This window comes from Plectropomus leopardus, chromosome 2 (genome assembly GCF_008729295.1).
Source record: "Plectropomus leopardus isolate mb chromosome 2, YSFRI_Pleo_2.0, whole genome shotgun sequence".
Lineage (NCBI taxonomy): Eukaryota > Metazoa > Chordata > Actinopteri > Perciformes > Serranidae > Plectropomus > Plectropomus leopardus.
Genome location: NC_056464.1, coordinates 866,021 through 890,428, shown reverse-complemented (window position 1 = coordinate 890,428; position 24,408 = coordinate 866,021). Strand labels below are relative to the sequence as shown.

The following is a 24,408-nucleotide window of genomic DNA, read 5'->3' as shown; positions in this document are numbered from 1 at the left end:
TATTTGAATCAGTGTTTTTGCTACTTAGGTGGACACGGACAATAATTAGTGATGGTGCATCATTGCATCTTGCCGGTTAAGGAGCTGAAATTACCGCGTTCACCCAGGTGCTGTGTGGGATAAAAACCTGTGTCTACTGCAGAGTCATTTGACCCGGTTGTGATTGCTGATTGTACGTATTACCATTGCATTAAAATGCCAGATGTTAGCGGCTGATAGCAGGTTTTTTTGTGCAGTTGGAATGAGGCTTTACAGTCACCAGGGCCCACTGTGTCATCCTCTCTGGTTAAAATGCTAACATCCTAGTCAGACTTGCATTTGGCTGGCATTGCTAGAGGTTGATGTTACTCTGCTCCACCAAACTTTGTAGAGTGTATCAAAGAGAGAAGCTATGGGGTTTGATCCAGTGTATTGATTATGCCTTTAGCTGTTGCACTCAGAGTAAAAAATCATTAAAATTGATATCATCTCCCTGCAGAGAGTTTCAGCTTAGAGCTATTTCCTATTAAAAGGCATGATAGTATTCCTCTAGGGGCTACATTTTCATAGAAGCACAACTTCAACTATAACTTTATTGTCCCCAAAGGAAAACTTGTCTTGTAGCCAAGACTAATGCAAGCAACAGCTATGCATAATGGTGTTTTTATAACCTTGATAGTTTATAGCTTAGTTCTCTACAGCACACATGAGAATAGCTTCATTTTCAGCACAGCATCATTTCACTATAGTTTTCATCACATGATTTTTTTCATTCCATCCATCTTGTAGCCTTTCTCAGCAGTTGGATTTGTTCAGTTGCTAAAGGGATAGTTTGATTTTTAACCAACTTTGAATGAAAACAGGGGCGGCACGGTGGCTTTGTGGTTAGCACTGTTGCCTCACAGCAAGAGGGTCCCTGGTTCGAATCCCGGTTGGAACGGGGTTCGGTCCGGGCGGGGGCCCTTCTGTGTGGAGTTTGCATGTTCTCCCCGTGTCCGCGTGGGTTCTCTCCGGGGTCTCTGGCTTCCTCCCACAGTCCAAAGGTTCATTCAGGTTCATTGATGACTCTAAATTGCCCTTAGGTGTGACTGTGAGTGTGTATGGTTGTTCGCCCTGCGATAGTCTGGCGAACTGTCCAGGGTGTACCCCGCCTTCCGCCCGATGACAGCTGGGATTGGCTCCAGCCCCCCCGCGACCCTTACGAGGACAAGCGGTTACAGAAACTAACCCAGATATCCCTCCATGTCCCTCCCTACACTGGATGATGCAAAATATTACATTTGATGGTGTTTCACCAGCTCTTGGGCTGATGCTCGAACTACAGGCTGTGCTTTCACATTTTAGTATTGCCTGCCATCCATGCTGCCACCATGCACCCAAAAATTGTAGAGGCAGATCAAGAGACACACCTGCCCCTCCCTCTGAATCTTAAACTCAGACTGAAATCTGATTAAATGGTTGAACTAGGCAGTGCTGAACAAATATAAATCAAGATGATGCACTGCCTATTTCTCTCCTAAGATGTTTTGATGAACATATTTTAACATCCTGTTTAGCTGTAATAGCCAGGGTTTTTGAACAGGAAGTGGGCCCCACAGTGCTTCCTGCACAATGAAAACAGGCTGAAAAACTGTGATCAAACGATAACACTAAGCAGCACTGATCAAATATCAACCAAGATTCTATTAGTGAGTTGCATATTTCTCTCCTCCTTTTTTTCTGGTTTTCTCTGCTCATGTAGCACCAATTTTAAAAGTATCTGAATCTTTCTGCTATAGAGACAGACTAGTCTTAAGTGAGGACTCTATTTATTTTAGTGAAATATTTCTCCAATGAAGCTTAAAAAACAATATTGCTCACACACACCTAAGTTTGCACCCTGCACCCTTTGTGTGGCACATCCTTCTGACTTTATCCCCTGTCACTGATGATTGAAAAATCATGCTCATAGCTTGTGATCCTCACAGCAGCTCCAGTCTTCATCTGTGTGAGACCTGACCCTCCTGTCTCAAACCAAATCTACAAATAAGCCAAGGCTGACTTCATCCTTCATCTGAACTTTGCAAAATTTGCATTGTCTGCTGGGTCCAGTGTGAAAGTATGACAGGGTGGATGTTTGCTTGTGTGCCCAACAGTGCAGCCTCTCAGACATCTTCCTGTGCAAAGTCTTTGTTTCCACCCTGGAGTGGATCACGTCACTATGTGCAGTATGGCTGTTCCCGTCATTCAGAGGAGGCATAGAGACCTTGAAGCATAAGGCAGTGTTTCCTTTTATTTTTATGTTTTCTTCTCTAAGGTGAAGAACTGGATGGGAGGAGAGCTGCAAGATGTTACTCACAGTTACTCATCAGCTTCCCCTGAAAAACTCCGATCAGTGCTTTTGCTCCGCCTGCTCCTCATGGGAAGGTGTTGTAAGGATAAAAAGTTCATTCAAATTTTCTGTAGCAAAAGCTTGTAGTGAGGGACCACTGAGAGATACATGGACAGCACAGGAGAATGTGTTCCCCTCTTGTTCCTCCCCTCTGTTAATCAGCTTTGGGTTCTTGCATTTGTACAAGACCTTTTCAACAGGTTTCCTGATAATTGTCACATATTTTTGGGTGATCTTCAAATCCAAATGACTGCAACGATCCTGTGTGCATAACAATATGCAGTTACACACACTGTATTTCCAGGTCTGTGCTATCAGCGCATCTAGCTAATCGCCTGTGCACTGTGATGCACGATAAGGGAATGTAGCAGATTGTGAGTCACAACAGAGCAGTGACCCTCTGTCTCAGCATGAAGCCACTAGTGTCATAAATCAGCAGGGTCTGTTGGCTGTGCTGCTGTTTGACTGATAAAGATTTAAAGCTTTGCAAATGTGTATTTTATTTCACACTAACAAGCAATAACAAGCAAAATATCGGCTTTTGCTTTGACCTCAGCTGCCATAGCAGAGCTGTCTTCACTTTGTCAATCTGTCCGTGTGTCAGATACTGTACAGTCACAAACTTTTACAGGGGGTAATGAAGCAACAGTTCAAAGATGAGTGTCACAGGGTGGTAAATAGTAAAGCCCCCCCCCCCCCCCGCGAGCTGCTATATCTGTCAACTGCTGTAGATTCTGTGACAGTGAGGTACTCATTCAGTCCAGCTAAAATTACATTTCCTGTTTTTTTCCTGCAACGGCATACAAGTCAGATATTTAAAAACATGTCCCATGTTCTGTTACATATATTATACAGTTTTGAGTTCAATGGTGCCACCTCCTGTCTGTGGATATATCAACAAGCTCTGTGCATGAAAAAGCCTATTCGTCAGCATATCTTATAGAAGTGCCACCATTTGAACATGCCCAGACTTTTGATCACATTTTGGGAAGGCCATGCCCCTCACAACATAAGTCCACCTGCCTTGAAATTTGGGACACATATCCATGTGCTCTCTAAAAAACTCCTCTTGGACCAGAAGTCAGCCAGGAGGGATTCTTTGCTAATTTGTGTTATGTAAAAAACAGTTCTATGAACAGACTTTTGGGGATCTAATACCAAATCTAACACACACTTCCACTTTAAATGAGCAAGTTTGGTTTAAAACATAACCGTCATCAGTCAAAAACCTTTGCAAAGGGTGGGGCTAAGCTCCAATAATCATAAATCTGATGTCATCATAAAATACTGGGGGAGTACCAAAGCACCTTGAGCCCAACCCATAGCAGTCAAAACATACCATAAATGTCTATCTAAAAACAGGTAGACTGAATTTCTCAAAAACTGGTGTACATGCTTTGGGCCAAAGTATTATCCAGGATCTGAGGTGTCATAGTGATAGGTGTACGTAAGCGTGGCCTATTTAGGATTATATAGTAAATTATGCCTTAGCACAACTTACTGAGAGATGGAGTGAGATAAAGTATTAAAACTTGGCACCATAACTGGGAATGAAGTCCCGATGCTTTTCATGATATATGATCCCAATTGGTCAAACAGTAGTGCTAAAAAAAAGTGAAAAACTTTGAAAGGCTTGACACCTAAACCGTGAGTCTGTCTTACTCGATGTTTGACACACATACATCCATGATGAATGTGAAGCATCCATGTCTTCACAAACATGGATGTAAATTCTAAGAGAAACTTGAGTGGTGCGCGTAGGCATACAACCATTGGGGGATAATTCTAGTTTGGATTTCAGTCGACAAAGAATTTGTTTCACAGCTTTTTGGGATAATGGGCCTCATGCAAGACACAATATACAAACACATTTTCCCTTATTGTTTCTTGTATGCAGGATTTGTTCTTATTTTGTTAGTACCCATTGATTTTTTGGACTTTTGTTTTCTTATTTCTGCTCTTCTCTTCGGTGAGAGAAAATGTGGTCGAGAGCACTCTTACCAAGATAAGAGAAAAACTCATGAGTTTAACAGTCAACAAATTGTTACCTAGTGCAATAAAAAATAAGTTTTACATTTGATGAACATTTAAAAAATGCATAAATATCATATAATCACATTTAGATGATGTTTCAGAGTAATTATGACTGGATTATTGAATTTCAGGGCTAAAAAATACTACTATGATTGGTGCATTGATCCCAGTTACAGTAATTTCGGTTACTGTGCGTCCCTCTGCTGACCAGAGCTATAATGTATAACTAAGTACATTTAGTCAAGTACTGTACTTAAGTACAAATCTGAGGAACTTTTGTGTCACTTAAGTAATATAATTTCATGCCACTTTCCACTTCTACTGCATTGGACTTCAGAGGGAAATATTGTAATTTTTACTCCACTAGTATAATTAGATAACTGCTTCCCAAATTAAGGTTTTTTTCCACACAAACCATATGAAAATACACTTGTGCAGCAGATACAGTTAATCATGCCAGTTATTTTTCATGTAAAAAAATCATGGTTCCAGCTTTTTATAAATACTGTATGTATAAGGACTTGGCACTTATTTTAATTATTTTGATCTTTTAAATTTATTTAATCATTTTTGCATGCCTACTCTGACTTTTACTACGCCAATACATTTCCCTTAAATCATATTTACTTTGTGTAAAAACAGAAAAAAAACATCACCCATCAAACAAACGTGCCCTTATACAGTGTTTGTTTTTTGGGCGTTATCTGTGCTAACAGGTGACTTATGATCAGTGGAATTCAGCATTGAGCACACCTGGTCAGAGCAGATTTGGATGTTTAAGAGCATTCAGCGCATCTGGAGTTGACTTCTCTGATATTTTCTCTTTACAGAAAATTAAGAGAAAGTATAAGATGAAATTTTAGAGAATGTTGTTGCTGAGGCCCAATAATACACAATTCCATTAATTGGGCTTAACAGGAAATTGGGCCTTCTGGCCAGCCCACTCGAAGGCTTTGAGGCTAAAAGAGCAGTCATGATGATCACCAAAGGCGTGCTTCCTTTCAGGAGTAAAACCTTTGTGTTTCCAGTAAAAGCGTTTCAGCCTGAAACTAAGAAAGATTTTCATACAAAACATGTAATTTCCTGGGAATCCTCTTACTTCTAGATGTAGGAATGACTTTCTTTTGTTAGTATTTTTTGCGGACGTCCACCTACTGCTGACTCATTGATACCCATCATGGTTACAGTCAGGGCCGATTGGGGGAAAGTTTTACGTACAGGTCCCATCAATAATCGACCTCTGACAGTCAGCCTCACCTCCACCCTATAATCATCTGATTACGGATAACTATTAAAAGGCCTAGCTGAAAGAGGACCTGACCCGCTGGTGTCAGGACAACCTACTCCTGAATGTTAGTAAAACCAAGATTTTATTTTTTTTTTTTTTAAACTAGAGATGATAGTGGACATTAATATATTAACATATCCTTGATGGAGAGGGTGGATCATGTCAAGTCAAACTTTATCTGTAGAGCGTGTTTAAAAACAACCGCAGTTGAACAGGCACAAAATATCAAGTACCTTGGTGTCCACACCACTGAGAGCCTGATATGGGCACTGCATATTGATTCAATGGTGACACAGAGACAGCTTCTTTGAATCTTGAGGAAATTATGTATCCCCTGAAATGCTCAGGAATTTCTACTCCTGCACCATCAGCACCTGCTTAACATTTACAGTTGGTACTGCAAGGCTAGCAGAATTATCAAGGATCCCAACCATTCAGATAATAGCCCTTTGGTAAATGAAATGGATTGCACTTCATTGGCAACTTTCTAATTTTCTGAACAGTCAACGCGCTTTTACACTACATGTCTCACTCAGCCATTAACGCACAAGTGGCCGAGGCTACTGTACAAAGTGCCACCTGCTACTCGGTTAACCACTCACACACCCAAGGTACAGCCATCAGAAGAACTTTGGCATTCAGTGTCATGTCCAAGGATACTTCGACATGTTGACTGGAGGAGCCGACCAACTGCAGTGAAGCTCAGGAAGAGCTGTTTCCATAACAGATTTGAAAACATAATTGCGGGATGACTTTGTTTCCACTGAGGTCAAGTCAAGTCAAGTCAGTTTTATTTATATAGCCCATTATCACAAAACATGGTTTGCCTCAGAGGGCTTTACAGTGTACGACATCCCTCTGCCCTTAGACCCTCACATCACCCAAGGAAAAACTCCCCAAAAAGAACCCCTGTAACGGGGAAAAAAGAGGGGGGAGGGGGGGGGGGGCACAGAAACAGATAATAGAAACAGATGCATGTCATATTACAATAATGGTAGGTGTGAAATTAGTAATTGCTCTCTATGATGATGTTGATAGAGATGATAACAGTCTCATGCATAGTTTTATTTATAGAGCCCATTATCACAAAACATGGTTTGCCTCAGGCACAGTAATAATAGAAACAGATGCATGTCATATTACAATAATGGTAGGTGTGAAATTAGTAATTGCTCTCTATGATGATGTTGATAGAGATGATAACAGTCTCATGCATATGTGTGCGTGTGTGAGTGATGTTCTGCGACTTCTCCTCTGGTGATAACATTCCAAGAAGCATGGTGATGGATGCTCAAAACATTAGCAGCTTTATTTCTATTGCAGCCACCACACTAGCTGTCATTATTTACAATCCAAGGTCACATAGGCGTGTTATGTGAGTGATAATGTTATGTGAGTGACAATGGAAAGTCAAGCCCCTTATACATGGGAGCGGCTACGTTTGAGGGATTTCTGGGAGCTGATCCATGATTTCACAGAGGAACTGCGGATTCAGAATGTCCAGATGACTTGCTCAGATTTTAAAGAGTTATGTGATGCAATAACACCTCTTGTAGCTCCTGCTGCATCATGAGGGAGCTTGTTCCTACTGACAAGTACACAGCCATGTATGTTCTCAGAGGACTGAATACAACGTGAACTCACAGCACAAAGCATCATAAGCAGCATAAATCTTCTATTTAAAACTCCTCCATCATTCTTGAGATTCAGTAACTATGATCCAAGAAGTTTTGTTCAACTTTTTGTCAGTTGCAGAGTTGTGATATTTAACACTGTTAAACACTGACTGGGTGAGAGTTTTTCGGAAGCTGCACATTTATTCTATAGCCACAGTGCCACCTACTGTGCTGTTAAAAAGATGAGAGAGTAAACAGCACATTTAAACTCTTAACAACTAACTGAACTGTAGACTATTTTCTCAAGATACCATTAGTACAGTATGTGTTCCTTGTTTTTTCTTCCAGACATTGATGAATGTGATCTGCAAACCCATAACTGTGGTATGGGCTCTTTGTGTGAGAACACAGTGGGCTCCTTTCTGTGCAGTCCCAAACACAAGTGCATCAGTGGCTTCACACAAGACTCCCATGGCAACTGTGTCGGTAAGAGACTGTCAGTGCTGCTTCATACCCTCACGCTGTCTATACAGTGTGTCATTTTTCTATGCTACTTTACTATATTACTTTAGGAATGTATTACATATAGGCACTCATTGAGAGTTGTGCTTCTGACTACTTAGAGATTGTAAGTCTGACATGTATTATCCTTTTAGCTCTGTTCTTGGTCACTATCAACTCCTGCACAAAATCTGTCTGTTTAGCTGTTAAATGTCTCACTATGTTCACTAGCTATTCTCTAGCTGTGTCTGCATGCTGTTTGCTGCAGCAGGAAGTGCACAGTGGCTTTTTGAAAAACACTTTCCTGTTGGAGAGCAGTGAGAGTGGACTGAAACCCTGAAGTTGTGGCCATACAGTTAAACAATGAGCTGAAACTCATTGTAAAGCTCTGACAGGCAGGGGAGCTGTAGATCCAGCTGATAATTCTCTGTACGTTCATCACTATCAGGATCCCCTTTCACACTGTCATTGTTTTCAAAATTGTCATTTTATGCAATGTTATTTTTATGTAATGTTATTGTAAAATCACCAATTATAACTACTTTAAATTAATATTTCAGGGCAGCCTGGTGGTCTGAGGGTGCCAACCATCAACTATAATGTCCCTAGTTTGCATCAGACCAGAAATCTTTGTTGCATGTCATTCCACATCTCTCTCAACCCATTTCCTGTCATGTCTCCAGTCTGCCATTTTGTAAAGGCAAAATATATCCCAAAACATGATTTAAAACTATACAAGGACACTCCAGCCTCTTCTCATTCTGAAGTCGTCAAATACCGCTGCTCTGACAGTGCATATGTCTTTCCATCCCAACGCCAAAAGCCCCCTTTTGCATGATATGCCCCTGCTCGACATCAGCTGACAACGCAGCTGGACAGAAATGGTCACAGTGTTATTGTACACCGGCAGACAGCTGGACAGCACCTGGTGAAGCATCATGATACATGGACTGACTGCATCACTCGAGAACGCAGCCAGGCAGAACCTGTCATGTCCGCATGATATGTCTGTAATATAAGGAGCACGAGGGCGCCTATAGGGCAGATGCAGGGGCAGTGGATGGGTCAAACAAACCCCAGACTTTCATGCGGGAGTCTGGTGTTTGCTTCACATCTGAATGTGATGGGTTTTTTCTATACCTAACCATGTTTCTCCTCATCTTAACCGTCCATTTAAGCATGAGCATTGACGTTCCAGCATTGGTTGCCATGTGCTTTTGTGTCCAAATCATAACCACATGCAGCATAATACATGTGCTTGTGTTGATATCACAGTTGTGGCATCCCAGAACATATAGAGCAGACACAGAAGGATACCCAGATCGTAATATGTAGATGCGCAAAAGTCCACTGCAAAGCGGTAAAGTGTGACAACTTTGGATGAGTGGACAGGTCTCTGCCAGGTGGCTGCTTAGGCTGATCATGACACTGAAGACATTTTGTGTGTGTGTGTGTGTCTCTGTGTGTGTGTGTGTGTCTGTGTTGTGTGTTTCTGCAGACATTAATGAGTGCAGCAGTCTGAGCGAGCTGTGCAGTTCAGGCTTTAACTGTATCAACACAGTGGGCTCCTACACATGCCAGAAGAAGATCATAATGTGCAGCCATGGCTACCACAGCAGCCCTGACGGAGCCAAGTGTGTAGGTGAGATTTACCTCTTCAACACAACAGCATGGACAAAGGAGGCTCATGGCTATGGGCAGATTTGATGAAAAATTTGATATTGTTTTAATGCTGTTGACAGCTTTGGCCAGAATCATTATGTTTTGGGTTTTTAGATTTTGGTGGTCAAAGGTCGAAGGTGACCTCCAATATCAATATCTCAAAAACAGCTTGAGAGAATTCATTCAAATTTGAATTTTTTCATATCTGGCTCAACAATGAACTGATTAGAATTTGGTGTTCAAAGGTCAAGGTCACTATGACCTTGTATTCATCTTATTCTGTGAGGACAATATCTAAAAATGGCCTTAAAGAGAGAAACATACACTTGGGCTCAAGAATGACCTGATTAGCACCTTATGGTCAAAGGTCAAAGGTCAAGGTCACAGTGAACTCATTCAACATGTTTTTGGTCATAACACAAGAATTAATACACTCAAATTTTATATGAATGTCTAATAGGATATAATAATGAAGTTCTGCCATTTTATACACTTTTCTGGCCATTAGTTAATGTCATACAACAGGAACAGAAGGCGAGACATTTGGTCAGATACTGAATTGGTCACACTGATCTACAAACTGCGCTGACTGTAGAGATCTTCTGTGCTGCCTGGGGAAGATGTGTGTGAAGAATCCTTGTTTTCACAGACATGGGAGTAAACTGTAAACTTTGCACACTCATAACATTAAATGTTATGATTGCAGTGCAACTTGACTGGTGCATAGAGGCATACAACCATGTGGCAGCATTTCTAGTATTTCCCTGACACCAGACAGAAGACAAGCTGTGTAGCGGGGTAACCTTAGGTCCAGCTGGGTTAGCTTAGGCCTTAACTCCACTCTCTTCCCTCTTGATTCTGATATTGACCACATTTGATAAATGTGTTTGGCTGTTCACATAAAAAATGTGAACAGCCAAACAAAATAGTTTGCTCTGAGCAATAAATTTGAATTGAGCACCAAGGATTGCAGTGTGACTGTAACATTTGAGCCTGAGGTGACGTCATCAGTTGGCTTAATGTGTCTCACCAACAGTTGTGAATCCGAAGATTTCACTAATGATGAGTGTTTTGTTTGATGATAACACCACTGATTAATCACCAGTGTTTAATGTAACGCGTTGCAAAAGTAAGACGCCACAGGATTTTGCCTCATTTTGTTACTTTTACAATGTCACATAATGGGTTACTGCCCAAAATTAAATGTTTGTTGGTTTAATTTTTTTCGTTTATTCACACCACTTTGCCACCACTTAGCCACATCTGGGTGATGGTGTCCTCTGTGTTAGAAGGTTCAGTGTGTTAACATGCATATCCCAGCAACATCTACAACGTATGTCCTTCTGATTTGGTGTCTAAAGGCTGCTTGAGGGCAGGGGGGGAAAGCAGTTGTGCTCTGGTGTTTTTTGCTGGTTCCAGTGATTTTTGTGACCCTCTGAATGAGAGACAGAGAGAGAACCTGAGAATGAAATGTCTATGCAAGTCTGAGTATGCGTTTGTGTTTGTACTGTGTCTGATGTTGTGAATGAGTTTTTGTGTCAGAGTGGGTCATTAATGACATGCTTTATCTTTTTCTCTGCTCAGACACTGATGAGTGTCAGATGGGGACACACCGCTGTGGAGTGGGTCAGATCTGTCACAACCTCCCTGGCAGCTACCGCTGTGACTGTCCGACGGGCTACCAGTATGACGCCCTTCACAAAGTTTGCACGGGTAGGTATTGTTGTGTCAAGTCTGTGAATTGATGCTGAGCGAATTGGAGGATGAGTCATTCAAACAATTTGTAAAGCCAGATCTGCTCAGGTGCAAGCAGCAAACTTCAGCACTGAAAAATTAAGCCAACATGGAGGTGCCCAGAAGTGCCGTATGGCCGCAAGAGGCTGGTTCTAGGAGCAAGCCTGTCCTTACAGATCCCCATGTTAAAATGCCCAACTTTACAGCAGATAGAAACATGTTTACAGCCTGATACAAAGAGCTAATAGCTCTAGCTAAATTGCCTCAGTTCATGAAAAGAAGGGGACACATTATTGAGGTCGGGCTGCTTTCAGTGACAGGATGTCTGATGATTGGGTCCTTGACTTCTCAGTCAGATCCACCCCTCAATCCTCTACTGCACCAGCCTCTAACCAAATATGGTCACCTCTGGTCCCCAAAACCCACAGAGTCCAGAATCCACAGTGACATCATAATAGCTACATCCATTGTTTTTACAGTCTATGTTATGAAGGCAGAAAAAAGAAAATTTCAAAGACTCACTTGGACCTAATGCACACAGGCAAAAAACAATGTGTTTGCCATTTGCCTGTAACTCATCGGTCTTGTCCCGAAAGATTTGAGAATTGTTGAGAACCATGCTGGTTGTGATGGCCTGGGCACCGTGAATGGGGAAGGACCCACGAGCAAACACTCAGACAGGGACTGGGAGTTGAACAGTGTAACTTTTAATGAGGAAAATGTGATGAGAGGGAATAGGGGGAAAGGGAGCTGGGGAACCACGTGGGAATGTATGGCAGGTGAGGTTGGTATGGTGCAGGCAGCAAGGGCAGGTGAGGTTGGTGTGGTGAAGTCCCGAGGTGGTGGCTGAGCACGAAGATGAGGGGCTGGGTGGTGAGGCGCTGGAGTGTGAGACGGGAGGCACTGGAGAAAAACACAGAGAGGCACAATGAGCAAAAATCTGAGAGACACAAAAACAAATCCAAAAAGCACAGAAAGAATCTCAGAATAAGATGGCTGATCTACCACTTGTGTAGCGGGATATAATCTGGCACCGAGGAGACGTGAAGTCCGAGCATTTAAGCAGTGAGAGGTTGATTGATGAGGAGGCACAGGTGAGAAAGTGTGCCCAGAGCTCCAGCACCCGGAAGCCACACCCAGCCCCTGCAACACAGACAGACAGAAAAGACAACCCAAGCATACACACACAGTCACAATGGTCAAACCACCACAGAACCCCCTCCTCAACGGACGCCTCCAGGCGGACTGCCAGGCTTGAGAGGGTGCAGGCGATTAAAGTCATCCAAAAAGCGAATCGTCCAAGATGAGCCCCCGAAAGACCCAGGATTGCTCCTTTGGACCGTAACCCTCCCAGTCTACCAGGAACTGAAAACTGTGGCGATGGGGCCGCACATCCAAAATTCGGGACACGGCGAAAGCCGCATGGCCATCTATGACCCGGGGGGGAGGAGGGGGAACGGTCCGAGGGCTAAGGTCACTGGAAGATACAGGCTTGAGCAGGGATACATGGAACACGGGGTGAATGTTCATCGACGAGGCCAGCTTTAATTTTACAGTGGCTGGATTAACAATCTTCACTATTTCAAAGGGACCAACAAAGTGTGGTGAGAGCTTACGTGACTCTGATTGGAGGGGAAGATCACGAGACGAGAGCCAGACCTGTTGTCCCAAGCGATACTCGGGGGCAGGAGTATGATAAACATCCGCCAATCGTTTGTTCCTGTCTGCTGTGCGCTGTAGGGCCGCTCGCACGGTCTGCCAGACTCCCCTGATCTGCTGGAGGTGATCCTCAACCGCCGGAACCGCCACCGCCTCCTCCTGGTCAGGGAATAAGGGAGGTTGATAACCAAGACACACCATAAAAGGTGACATACCTGTGGCCGAGCAGGTGAGGGAGTTGTGGGCGTATTCGATCCATGGTAGAAAGGTACTCCAGGAAACAGGGTGATGAACAGTGATGCAACACAGAGCCGCCTCCAGATCTTGGTTGGCCCATTCTGTCTGGCCATTGGTTTGGGGATGATATCCAGAATAAAGGCTGGCCGCTGTGCCCACCGACATGCAGAATGATCGCCAAACCTGTGATGCAAACTGGGGACCACGGTCCGACGAAATGTCCAAACCATGAAACCATGAAACTTGAAAACATGTTCAGTGAGTATATTAGCAGTATCTAGAGCCGTAGGTAACTTCTTTAAAGGTACATAGTGAACAGATTAGGAGAAACGATCAACAATGGTCAAAATCACCATGTTACCCTCAGGAGGCAAGCCTGTGACGACGCCTATGGCGATGTGGGACCAGGGACAGCAGGGGAAAGGCAGAGGGCGCAGCAGACCAGCCGGGGGATGATGGGAGGCCTTTCCTTGAGCACAGACAGAGCAGGCCGCCACGAACTCCCTTGTGTCCTTCTCCATGCTCAGCCACCAGAATCGCTAGCGCAGGAACAGGAGTGTTCTCTTGGCTCTGGGATGACAGGTGAGGTTGGAAGAGTGGCCCCACTGGAGAACAGGAGAGCGGGCAGAGTCAGAAACGAAGAGAAGGTTAGGGGGACCCTCCCCTGGGTCCGGTTGATCACGCTAAGCCTGTCTCACCACCACTCAGTGAACTGCCCCAACGACGCAGGAGGCCGGAACAATGAGATCCGACTCGCCAGAGCAGGTCACTTAGGATTTTCCAGGGGTTCGAGGGGAAGACCGCTCCTGTCAGCCCAATCTGCATCCATGAAATTGTCATCAGCTCCTGAGTCTATTAACATTTGTATCTGGAGGGATTGATTGTTTCATCGAATGGCAGCGGGCAGAGAAACCCAACGGGGAGAGCTGGAAGAGGAGGAAGCCATGTAGTGACCGGCTAGGCCACAATAAATGCACAGGTTTTGATTCCTCCGGCGTTGGCGTTCAGCAGGAGTAAGCCAGGCACAACCCAACTGCATGGGCTCCTCCAGGATGACAGGGGGTGCAGGGGACTGGGAAGTGGTCTGAGAGGTGCTGGGGAGCACTGAGGGAGAATGTTCTGCAGGAGGTGGAACAGCTCTACGGGGTCGCCCTGCTCTGCCTGAGCATGAAGACGAGGTGAGGGTGGTGAGGCGCTGGAGCGCTGGAGGCGCTGGAGCGTGAGATGGGAGGCACTGGAGAAAAACACAGAGAGGCACAATGAGCAAAAATCTGAGAGACACAAAAACGAATCCAAAAAGCACAGAAAGAATCTCAGAATGAGATGGCCGATCTACCACTTGTGGAGTGGGAAATAATCTGGCGCCAAGGAGACATGAAGTCCGTGTATTTCAGCAGTGAGAGGTTGATTGATGATGAGGCGCAGGTGAGAGAGTGTGCTAAGAGCTCCAGTACTGGGAAGCCATGCCCAGCCCCTGCAACACAGACAGACAGAAAAGACAACCCAAGCACACACGCACAGTCACAATGGTCAAACCACCACACTGGCAGTGGGATGCTGGTTAGTCCTTTTTTACTCAGCCTTTGTTAGATGGCCTCTCTTAATTCCTCATCCTAACTTTAACATTATGAAGATTCTGCTGTTTTTTTCTACTTGTGGCTCCAATCATCAGATGTGTTGAGATCAGCCCTTTGGAAGGAGCTAGCAGGCTGGTTTTTGAATGTCAATTAGCTAACAAGGTGAAAGAGTCACTTTACTCATCACTGTGTGTGTGTGTGTGTGTGTGTGTGTGTGTGTGTGTGTGTGTGTGTGTGTGAATGAGAACTGGCATTGTGTCTTTAGTGGCCTAGAGGTGTCTGTCCACTGTCTAATAGCCGGTCCTCCTACACTGACAGATGTAAATGAGTGCTGGCGCTATCCTGGCCGGCTGTGTGCCCAGACCTGTGAAAACACCCCGGGCTCCTACCATTGCTCCTGCACAGTGGGCTTCTCCCTAGCATTTGATGGCAAGAACTGTGAAGGTAAGCTAGACTTTTTTTTTTTTTTTTAAATAGATAATTTAAAAGCCATCTTGTTTCTATGGACTGTCTTTTTTCCATGAGGAATTCAAGTCACAGAGGTAAGCCTCTGAGAACAGTGTTAGCATCAAAAGCCATGTAGCCTTTGGACAAACATGAATTGACAGAAAAGGGTTTATGAGTCCTTTGTAAGTCTTTGTTATCAGTAAGAACAGCTTTCTGTTTGAGTTTAATATAGTCTCCAAGTTCGATATGTGGAGGTGTGTGATGGTGCAGACATAATAGTCTCCATGTTCAGGAACTGTCAGTCATCAGCGTGTTGATGAGGTTGTGCTTTAAACAGCAAAGCTGATCAGATATGTGATTCTCACTATGTTCAGGTTGTCACAGCATTTACTCAGGGTACTTTGTCATGTTGTGACAGTTTTGGTTCACAATCCAAAGCTGAAACTTTTTGGTGAAGCTTTTATCTTATTTCATGTAATTTATTTGCTCTTAATGCCATCGCCCTGGCGATAGCTGTGGCCATTACATTTTCAGATTGTCTGTACATACATACGTCCCATTCTCGTGAACACAATGTCTCAAGAATACTAATTTTGGCACAAACATTTACTTGAACTCAAGAATGAACTGATTCCATTTTGGTGGTCAACTGTCAAGGTCACTGTGACCTTGCTTGTCTCATTCTTGTGAACATGAAAACTCAAAAACACCTTGAGGGAATTTCTTCAAATTCGACACAAACATCCGAGTAGACTTAAGGATGAAGTGATTAACTTTTGTTGGTCGAACATGAAGGTCACAGGGACCTTGTTAAAAAAGAATCATTACATCTTTAAAATGACTGAAGACTTATTCCTCAATGCATTTCCTAGAAGTCATGACAAGAACTAATTTTTACTTAATAATTTTCTTCTATTGATGTTTCAGTGGGTGGTGCTTTTTAATGTGTTGAAATGTATGATGGTATGTTATATTTTTATTATGTCAACAAATCCTATGAAAAGATGGAAACAAACAATGAATGTATCCTACTAAGAATTATTGTTGGTGTCTTGTACCTTATTCCTCTGTACCATAGATCTCCTCTGTTTTCCAAGAGCTTTTAAAAACACAATAAGCCACAGTGACATGGTCCTTCATTGCCATGAACACACACACACACACATTCTAGTTTATTTTCACTCAATTTTCCAAATGTTTATTGATTTACAGATGAAAAAACTCCCCCCAAAAATGTCCATTTCCTCCTGTTATTTTCCATCCTGAGTATTGTTTGCTATAGATCAGTGAGCAGCAGTAATGGAAATGTGTTTAGATTGTAGAAAAGATGAAACTATACATGTGTGACTCACTTTTAGGAGAGTTACATCTTCTGTGGGAACCAGTGAGCTTGAGGTCATTGGAGAGTATTGAGTCTTCTATGCATATAAGATAAGCATTTTTAAATAGTAGTCTTTTCATAGGATTTGTTGGCAATAAAAAGGGCCATCCTAATCCTGTAAGAATATAGAACAGGAAGAATTCTAATCATCTTTTTTCTGTGTTTAGATGTCAATGAATGTGACAAAAACCCCTGCAGCCAGGAGTGCACCAACACCTACAGCTCATATCAATGTTACTGTCGCCAAGGATACTACCTGAAAGAGGACGGGCACACCTGTGAAGGTATTTTCTATTCAAGTTACTACTTAGAGACTGGTAGAGTTGGCGGAGACCAAAGCAAATCTAAAAGGGGAGCGAACATTGTAGTGTTATGTAGAAATATCGTCGGATGCGGTATCTGTCTTTGTTGACTTTATTGACATGAGTCATAACATAACACGGGACTGAGACTAACTGAACTGTACACGAACTACCTCTCCCGCGTAATCCCATTACCCACAGACTTCTTCCTGTCCTATCAATACCCGTGTTGATGTCACTTGCGTATATTTAAAATAGTACCAGTACAATACAAACATCAGACTGACATCAGCCAGTGAACAGACACACAACTTCAAAGGAGTACTGTAGTATAATACGGTGCTCGGAATCTACTGGATGTATGAATGTGCAATTTATTGTTACCACATTTGGAACAACAACTTAATGAGGCAATAACATGCCAGAGGTGCACTCAGTGGTCAGTGGGGGCTACTGTGGCTCAGAGGTAGAGTGGGTCACCTACTTCATTATCTACAGTTGGCAGTTTGATCCCTGACTCCTCTGGTCAACATGTTTAAGTATCCTTGGGCAAGATAATGATCCCCAAATAGCTCCTGATGGCTGTTCCATCAGTGTGTGTGAATGGTTAAAAACTGAGTAGCAGGTCTCATGATGTATGGTAGCCTGGGCCAACAGTATGTGAATGTGACATGTAGTATTAAAGCAAGTACAGGTACATTAAATTAGTTAGTTAGTCAATCTTTATTGTCCCCAAGTGGGCAATTTGTTTTGCAGCTAGTACTAGTACTTGACATAAAAAGACACAACAGACACCAGAAAAAACACAGAACAACAGGCTCAACAGCACTACATTAATGGCAGGCAAAAACATCAAAGCCACAATAAATTCCACACAAAAGAAACACACTCTTGTGCTAGTCACATTGCAATAACAACAGTAATGCAATCTTAAATTTTTTAAAAAATTATTTAAAAAATAATACCAGTGAATCAAATCTAAAATACATTGACATAGTAACAATAATATATAGCTGACCAGGGACATAACATCTAGATCAACATTATCTACAGTAAAATACAAGGACTAGAAAAAAGCCATTACCATTTAACCATATAAGGTTTTTTGAGAATAGCCAGGAAGTAAACAATTGAGGGAGAAAACCTGGCAAAAACATTTAAGATGAATTGTATAAATCAGGATGACACATGAAATGACACACAGCACGATGAGGTGCAGAGCATGACATGGCCCAAACAATAATGTCAACATAGAATAACTGTGAGCTCAACCAACTCCAACACGCTCAACCTAATCCAAATGCCACAAACAGTACTGCACGGTTCCAAACACTTCCGAATTTCCAAGGAGTCCTCCCCGAGTGGAGAGGAAGCACAATATGGAGACAAAGAACAGACCAGATGCACGCAGATGACACAGTCAGGTTTTGAGGCATCCAGAGAGATTTGCTTAGAAAGCTGACACACAACTGCAAATGGTCAAACCTGAAACGGCAAAGCCAGCAGTAAATACAAAACCAGAACCTGATGGCGCAGAGACCAACTGATGCTTTCATCGTCTGGGCCTGTTACACTTCCTTCGTCACCTGAGCAGCTTCCGCTGCCAGCTCACTGGAGGAAATGGACTACACTTCAGATTCATTTAATATGCCTTTACTCTTTTTTCCTGAGTAATATCTGAATCAGTAAGGCTCATGGCTTTGGTAACTGCACTGGCTGAAAAATGTTTAGCCATGTAACCCACATAGTCGTCAGGTCACATGCAATCACCAGCGAAATCATTTCCCAGGATCATATCATCCCCTTCAACTGGAAACAAAGAGCCAACAACTGCCACTTCACCAGACACCAAACCTGAAACCAGCTTTATTTTGCTAAATGGAGCCAAGACAGGAACTGAACCCATGTCTCAAAAAACAGCAGTGCCACCAGCACCACTGGAAAAAGGCTAAACTGACACACCCACTAAAGAGAACAGCATCAGCACTCTTGTCACCACTAACAGATTTCAGCTGTCAGGGCTGATGGGTAGCTCCTCGGACTAATCCTCAGACAGGAAAACACAGTGACACAGGTGTAGAGAACACACACACACACACACACACACACTCTCTCTCTCTCACTCACACACACATAATGGGAAAAACTCCTGCTTTATGTAAACCTGCCTGCTTGCACACAGAGCTCTCATGTGACTGAAATGTGTGTGACTTCTTTAACAGATATTGATGAGTGCTCTCAGAGCGTCGGGAACCTTTGTACCTTCCAGTGTGTAAATGTTGTCGGCAGCTACCACTGTGCCTGTCCTCCTCACGGATATGTCACGTCCTCCAATGGACGTACCTGCAGAGGTGAGGCCTCAGTAGACAGACGTACCCATCAAATGTTTTTGAACACATCATAAATGCATCACATTATTAAAGTTTTTTGGCCTTTCACAGCTGAAAGTCCAAACCAAGGTTTGCATTTTTTTTACATTGTATACATTTGATCCTGTTAGGTTGTGTTTCATGTTGCAATTGAGCACACCCAAAAACTATGAGCTGCGTGTCTCTGTATTTGACATTGATTGGTTTGTAGACGGGCTCTCCCATGGTATCCTCTCTCTTTCATCTTCTTGAAAATAATTGAAAAGTGTGGGATAAAAAGTTTTAGAGTTTTTTTTAACTGAAAATTGTTTCCTCCTGTCCCCATGTGCTGCTGAAGCTGATTTTGTTATGGACAAACAGACACCTACATTGTACATTTACGACCACTTGATAACTTTACTGATAATTTCTCACTTTGATTTATGTCAAGAGAAAAAAAAAAACATCTTTAAAGAATTTGTAATTGCTATCACTGAATGTATTTTATGTATAACTGCAATCTGATCCAGCATCTAAAACTACTTAATTTGAAACTATTCTGAAGTAGATAGTATGCTGTTGAATGCATTAGTGGATTTGTTTATATTAAGTGTTCTGCAATATCTTTTTATAATAGAAACTTTTTTTCTGAAGGGAATAAAATAAAACTGACAAGGAACTTGTTAAAAATGCAAAAGTTGGCCTCACTTAATACCAGAATGACTTACTTTTTCAGTTCCTTCTATGTTTCTTGTGTGTAAAAATCAATAAACATTAAAGAAAAACTACTACTAATGAGAAAGAACTGCACATGTTCCTAAAATCTGCACTTTTAGGGTTATCACATGACATTCACAGCTGTGAGGATGATGAAACTCAACTAGAAATATGAAGCTAGCTCCTTTTTTGATTGCAATTTAATCACATAAAGCTGAACAAAACCAATTCATCTTTGGAGATACAGTATGAGTAAATAATCCCAATATAAAATCCACTCTAGTTTTTTTCTCTCAGTGTGTGCTATGATTTAATCCATAATAAATGAGTATGAGACCATCCTATTACTTGCAAAAAACAGGTGTAATAATAAAATAGCAGACATCCCAGTGGCTAACTTAGCTTGCAAATAGCCTGTTTGGTATGGGGACAGTGATTAGCTAGTTAGCTAGCTGCAGCATATAGCATACTCACTGTGGATTTCAAGGACTGCAACAGTTTCTCTACACTTCTGACACTGCAAGATCCCTAGTCTTTGTGGAATCTAATTCTGTGGCTAAAAACTCTCTGGCACATTGTCAGAATTCAATCTTCTAAATGTATTTTCAAAGTATTTTAGTGTATGGTACACATTAATCACTTATGACGCAGCATACATTTTTATAAATGCATGAAAATGATTACACTTTACTTAACACCTACAGTGAAACGTCATGATGAATCAGTAATTATTATAAATGCATCATTATGTACCTCACTTTACTTAACACATACAATGATAACTTATGATACAGCATGGGCTGTTATATCACACTATGAGTCCTTACAACAGTTGATTGTTGATTTGTGGGTATAGATATTTATAATGCATTATAAGCCCTAGCATTCAACCTCTAGTTTATAACAAGTCAAGAGCATCCATAAGACACTTGCCACTTATAAATCATTAATTATTCATAAAGCATTATAATTCACTATGAAGGCTGTCATAATGCATTATTATTATTAGATGTGGTCTTCATAGAAAGTGTTACCGTTTATTTTTCCAGATATTGATGAATGCACCACTGGCAGCCACAACTGTTCATATGGACAGAGCTGCTACAACCTGCAGGGGAGCTTCAGATGTCTGTCCTTTGACTGCCCTCACAACTACAAGAAGGTGTCAGACACGTGAGTCACATTTTTCTCTCAGCATCTTTACAATTTTGAAATGTTTTACTCCAGTTTGCCCCTTTTTTTTTAAGCTAAACCTTTTTAGAGTTTTTTTCTTTTTTTTTAACAGGACATATACAAAGATACGGCATTGTCTTTAAATGTAGCATATGTATCCACTTCAACTCAAGGATTGACTGATTAGATTTTAGTGGCCATAGGCTACTGTAACCCCACATTTGTCTGATTCTTGTGAAAGCAATACATGCTATACAGCTCAAAAAACACATCATGTGTCTCATACTGCCCTCTGTTGCAGCACCTCTAAGATCAACTTCACTGGGACAAAATGTTCTGCAAAAACACTTTTTTGGCCATTATACAAAGAAGGGGAGATGTGTTCAGAGACTGAATTGGTGACAATAATCTTGTAACAGTGGTGACTGTAAAGATCTCCAGTGCTGTTGGGGGAAGATGTGTGTGAAGCATCCATATTTTGAGTGGTGCACAGAGGCATAAACTGCGTGGCAGTATTTCTGATATAAACTCATTCTGAATTGTGTGCTGCAACATGTTTCAAAAAAAGTTGAGATAGGAGCATGTTTACCCCTGTGTGACATCACTGTTTCTTTTTAACAACACTTAGTAAGGGTTTGGGAGATGTCCTGGGAACTTGATGCAATGACCAAAAACAGCATTCCAATTTGGTCCCATAGCGGTTCTGAAAACATTCTGGTAACATGATTGAAGGGCCTAAATATAACCAAAAACAATATAGGTTGGCTCCTTAAAGGTTGCTGTAGTGGCATTAAAGGTCATAGTGCAGAGACCTAGAGGGAACATCCTGATCGTTCCCAAAATGTCCTGAATTATCTCTAAAAGTCCCCCAGACAACATCCCCTTACCCTTTGAAGAGTTCAACATCAAGACCGTCAGGGACAATGCTGGAATGTTTTTGAATGTGCACTCTCTAGCTGGTTAGTCTTTCAATAGACCCAAAGTACAAAGCCTTCAAATATTGTCATGCTGATCTCCTCTCTTCTTTCTTGCGTCATTTTTAGACGCTGTGAGCGGATCAGCTGTCCCACTAACTCCTTAGATTGTCAAAACTCCCCCATCCGCATCACATATTATCAGCTCAGCTTCCAGACCAACATCATAATTCCTGCCCAGATATTCCGGATCGGACCATCCCCTGCCTACTCCGGTGACCACATTGTCATCAGCATTATCAAAGGTAACGAGAAGGGCTACTTCAGCACCAAGAAGCTCAACAGCTTTATGGGCGCTGTTTACCTGCAGAGACAAGTCCGCCAGCCTCAAGACTTCCTGATAGATGTGGAGATGAAGCTGCTGAGGCAAGGGACCTTCACCTCCTTTCTTGCCAGGATATATGTCTTCATCACATCTAGTGCTGCATAACACAAGAGAAAAACAGAGAGGGACTGGAAACTTTATATGGTGCCAAAGATTTATATGTGCAGACTCTTTTGGTAATGCCTCCCCACAATCAGCATTATTCAGAAATCATGTTGAATGTTGCCAAAGACTTTGTTTGGTTTGCTTGCCTTATCATTGGCAGGTCATTTTGCTTGTTTCCTCAGACTTATTACCACAACCATATTTACTGAGATACCTTGTATTTGTACTTACAGTATTGAAATTAATTTTCTGTTTGCCTCTTGTTAAGGTAATGTAGCTGATATGCAGCACCATTGTTAGTATCTACTCTAGCTGCTGATTCTTACAGATGGTGGCAAGGTGCTGCGCAGGTCACTGCACAAGTCTGAGTATGAGTTTTGTGCACTGCTCTACTGTCTTTAAGAACTGCATTTTAACCTCCATATGTAAATGTAAATTTTTATGAGGATTATTCATGACAATCCGAATAAACCAATAAAATTTTGCAGCTCTCAAAGTTAAAGATAACTGTCAGCTGTGGAGGCCCAAAGCTGACAAAATGCGCTCAAAGCTTCCTGACTCAGAATAGTCAAAAACATAACTTAATACATCAATTAATTAAAAATTACAATTAAATGTAAAACAAATAATAAATTATTATTGAATTTATGATTTTCCCTTCCAATGGGTAAGAAAAACCTAAGCTGCCTTTTCTCTCATTACCACTGCTTGGTTGTGCAAATAAATTACAAATTAACTTATTTTTTTACTTCAGTGCAATTGATTAAACTAAAACTATTGCAAACTAAACAATTAGCTTATACATTAGCTACATTCAAATTCTCCATTATTTATGTGTTTCTGTTACTTCTGTCAGTTTTGGTCCTCCACAAGAACCACCCGAATTACTTGTGAGGTTAGGAAACAAGTAGCAGATCCTTCAAATAGTAGTAGTAATAGTTTACTTTTTGGGGCGTGTGTGATTTTTTTTAGCTGTGATCTGATGAGATTTAAGTATTGAAACATAATGTTAATTCACACTAAAAATGTAAACAAGTCATGCATGGTAAATTTCAGCACTGAGAAGTGTTACTGTTGATCTTTTTATTGTATATTTCATATTTTTCTTTTAACTTGATGCATCTCTCTATGTTAAAGTATTGTAATTATCTCAGGGTTAAAATCATGCAATCATGTATACAATTCTGTGCAGTTTGCAGGACAGCTGTTGTAACAGTCTGTACAGTTTCAGCTGCCATATGACATTTGTATCTATAAACCAATCAATAAATGATAATCAAATTGTTGTCATTAGCCCAATATTAGCAGGCTACACATCAAATTCTAGAGTGTCAGGGCCATATAATCCCCTACTCCGCCCATCAATTTTGTTTACTAGTGCAGTGCTATGACTGTCATTGTGCTTGAACAGTGAGCCAACATCCCCATCTATTGGTAATGGTTGTCAGCAGAACAAGTCCTCGCCACTCAATGCATCTCTCTATAAAAGGCAAGGTAAGGTAGTTTTATTTTTATAGCACCTTTCAACACAAGGCTAGGCAGTTTAATTCAGCTTTCACTATGAGATGGAAGGCATTAAGGATTATTTTGAAAATAAGATGCACTGAGGGGTGAATCTGTCACAGTTCACCATATGAATAAACACCACAGTCTGACCACAGTCTGACCTATACAAAGGTTTTAGAAGATAATATCATCACATGTATGTTTGGCCTGAGGCGGTTGGGTGGAAATTATATGATAAACAAACCAACGTAGAGTGTCTTAACCCTTTGGGACCGTTTTGTTTAATCTTGGAATTTCCGGTTCAACTCCTACAATAAGTCTAAAATACACCATGGAAACAAAACTGTTACATTCAGACTGTTATGGTTAAAAAAAAAAAAAAAAGCTCCATCAAAGCATAAAAACATGCATTGTATTATTTCTGGGAGTCATTCTGGGCTTTTGCCTTGAAATTTTTCATTTTGACCATATT

General features: G+C 41.7%; 1 protein-coding gene across 2 annotated transcripts in view; it reads left to right on the top strand.

Moving 5' to 3' along the window:
* Positions 1-23,715, top strand: part of LOC121956876 (fibulin-2-like) — a 73,050-nt gene extending 49,335 nt beyond the window's left edge. For both annotated transcript variants that reach the window (XM_042505302.1, XM_042505311.1), the window contains 8 exons: positions 7,637-7,774; positions 9,288-9,431; positions 11,036-11,164; positions 14,977-15,102; positions 16,654-16,770; positions 19,011-19,139; positions 20,903-21,026; positions 22,070-23,715. In XM_042505302.1, the coding sequence (XP_042361236.1) occupies positions 7,637-7,774; positions 9,288-9,431; positions 11,036-11,164; positions 14,977-15,102; positions 16,654-16,770; positions 19,011-19,139; positions 20,903-21,026; positions 22,070-22,430 (1,268 nt within the window). In that variant the 3' untranslated portion in view covers positions 22,431-23,715. The remainder of the gene's footprint in view (positions 1-7,636; positions 7,775-9,287; positions 9,432-11,035; positions 11,165-14,976; positions 15,103-16,653; positions 16,771-19,010; positions 19,140-20,902; positions 21,027-22,069) is intronic.
* Positions 23,716-24,408: the final 693 nt, after the last annotated feature.